This window comes from Centropristis striata, chromosome 15 (assembly GCF_030273125.1).
Source record: "Centropristis striata isolate RG_2023a ecotype Rhode Island chromosome 15, C.striata_1.0, whole genome shotgun sequence".
Classification (NCBI taxonomy): Eukaryota; Metazoa; Chordata; class Actinopteri; order Perciformes; family Serranidae; genus Centropristis; species Centropristis striata.
This window is the reverse complement of record NC_081531.1, coordinates 2,022,795-2,025,054: the sequence shown is the minus strand read 5'-3', so window position 1 is coordinate 2,025,054 and position 2,260 is coordinate 2,022,795. Positions and strand designations below refer to the sequence as shown.

General features: G+C 42.3%; 1 protein-coding gene across 1 annotated transcript; it reads left to right on the top strand.

Moving 5' to 3' along the window:
• Positions 1 to 1,308: 1,308 nt before the first annotated feature.
• On the top strand, positions 1,309 to 1,944 carry LOC131986945 (complement C1q-like protein 2). The gene is made up of 2 exons (XM_059352085.1): positions 1,309 to 1,459; positions 1,540 to 1,944. The coding sequence occupies exons 1-2, from the start codon at positions 1,309 to 1,311 to the stop codon at positions 1,815 to 1,817; spliced, it is 429 nt and encodes a 142-aa protein (XP_059208068.1). The 3' UTR covers positions 1,818 to 1,944.
• The last annotated feature ends 316 nt before the right edge of the window (positions 1,945 to 2,260 follow it).

Genomic DNA, 2,260 nt, shown 5'->3' with positions numbered 1-2,260 from the left:
CGGTTGAAGGCCGCCGACCCTGCCATCCGTGCAAATCCTGCACCCACAGTCGCCAACTCCTCCTCTGTTGGATGACGAACCGTTTGCTCACACAGCGAGGCAATTTTGGCGCTGGTGGTGTGGACGGCACGGTGGACTGATGTCCTCGGCATGTCGAAGGCCCGTGAGACCACACGGTACGATGTACCACTGGCCAACCAGAACAGGAACACCAGGCAGGCAATCTCCTGATCCCAGCCGTGGTCTCCGTTGCCCCCCATAGCTTCCATAAGGGCATGGAAGGACCCCCTGGACAAGCGGAAGTCCACCCGCAGGTCACTCTAGCCATCAAAATACAGCCTGAGGATCGGCACTGTAGCATTCAGCTGAGCATACCGCCTGGGAGGCTGTAAGACATTAATTCATGAATTATATGTTTATTATTGAAGTTTGTTATTTAATTATTATTTGTATTTAATAAAAATCAGTTCTCTCTAAGTTGATGTGTTTTCTTTTGCATTGCACTTCTATTAGGCTACTATTGGAACTATTGTGTACAGTAAATACTGCTAATGTTGCCTATTACATATTTTAGTATTGAAGTTGTTTTTTAAGAAAGATAGGTAATTATGCACATTATACAATGACAATCAAAGCCTCTTTGAAGTGATCTGTTATGTATTTTCACACAGTGACCTGGGTATGTAAAATGTTTGCATTTTTAATTCAAGAATGAAGGCTCCACATGGTAAGAACTTTAAAGTAGAGATAACTATAACTTAAATTACATTTCTAAATATTAAAAACAAATGCAGTTTTTGCAATATGGAACCAGAAACCTTAACTCATTTATTCTACCACTGTACCCAATCTACCAATTTCTGGACCCAACTAGAACAATATATAGTGTGTAAAATCAAGATGAACATCTTCATTTACTGTAAAAGTGTAATTATGTAGGTTTAAATCACACCTACCGGAGCATTGTCTGTCAACAGGAGGAGTAGATAACGTTGCTGACGACGGCGGCGCATTCTCCACATTTGCTGCGTTAACGGAGCCATATTGCTGGATTGTAGAAGTACAGATAAAACAACACAAAGGGTATTTTTTTCGCCGTTCAAAGCGGGAAGTTTTTCGCGAGTGACGAGCCGCGGCGGCTGTCGCGAGCGTAATTTCCGGTAAGTGCACCACGGAGTATGAGAGAGACAGACTGTCTCTACATACTACCTTTGTCTTTTTTTTTTTTTTACATATCTCCTCAAACATGATTCAGTACTTTTACTCCCAATATCAGATATATAGTCCAGGAGAAGTTCAATGGCTTCAATGACTGACTTTGAGTTGTTCACAGAGAGGAAGGTGGCCTTTTACACAGCTCTGACTGATGCAGGACCTGTTGGACCATTCAACACAGACACCACACTGAAATACAGCAAAGTCATCACCAACATTGGCAATGCTTACAATCCATCTACAGGTAATTTACTGCAGCTCACATCAACATGTTTAATCATGTAAATCTACATTTGTGACTGTTTTTCATTTTCTGCTCTGCAGGTTTCTTCACAGCTCCAGTCAGAGGGGTCTACTACTTCCTGTTCACTATGGGTGGTTCCCGAACAGGTTACATGGGTGTCAAGGTGTACAAGAACAACCAGAGGATCATGTGGAATCATGAGTATAAAACTGGAAATTGGAAATACATGACTAACTCTGTTGTCTTGGAGCTGATGGCAGGAGATGAAATCCACCTCGTTCTCCCATCAGAATATTCTCTCCATGACGGTGCAAACAACCAGAACACCTTCAGTGGCTCCCTCCTCTTCACACTGTGAGGATCCTTCAGCTGCTGTCTGACTCCTTATTGGCTACACTGTGATTTACTGCATGTACCAAATAATGAGATTCTGCCTCTGACTTCTCTGTTGTGTCATCACATGAAAGCAACATTGAAATAAATCTGTGAAGCATTCAGAAAACAATGTTTAATCCCTGTGATTCTCCACTTTGTTCTCCCTGACGGTTCCTCTCCTCCCTCTCTGTCTCCCTCTACCTCTTCTGTGTGTTCAGACACCAGCTTTAGAAATATCATACTTCACATCTTAAATATAGGCATTATTGTCATTTTAGCCTCAGTTTAAATCAAGTGTGCTGCAGACATGAAAGGGTTACTGTCCTGAAAGCTGTTATCCAATCAGATGTTTTTGCTGTTGTCTCTAGGCAGACAAACATTAACGTTCCTCCCTTTCTGTCGGGGCACGAGTTAATACAGAGCTAC

What these genes read in the sequence shown, in the direction of transcription:
- LOC131986945 (XM_059352085.1), top strand. Translation starts at nt 1,309, where the DNA reads ATGACTGACTTTGAGTTGTTCACAGAGAGGAAGGTGGCCTTTTACACA. An exon ending in TGCTTACAATCCATCTACAG is followed by an intron (nt 1,460 to 1,539) that starts GTAATTTACTGC and finishes TCTGCTCTGCAG; the next exon opens with GTTTCTTCACAGCTCCAGTC.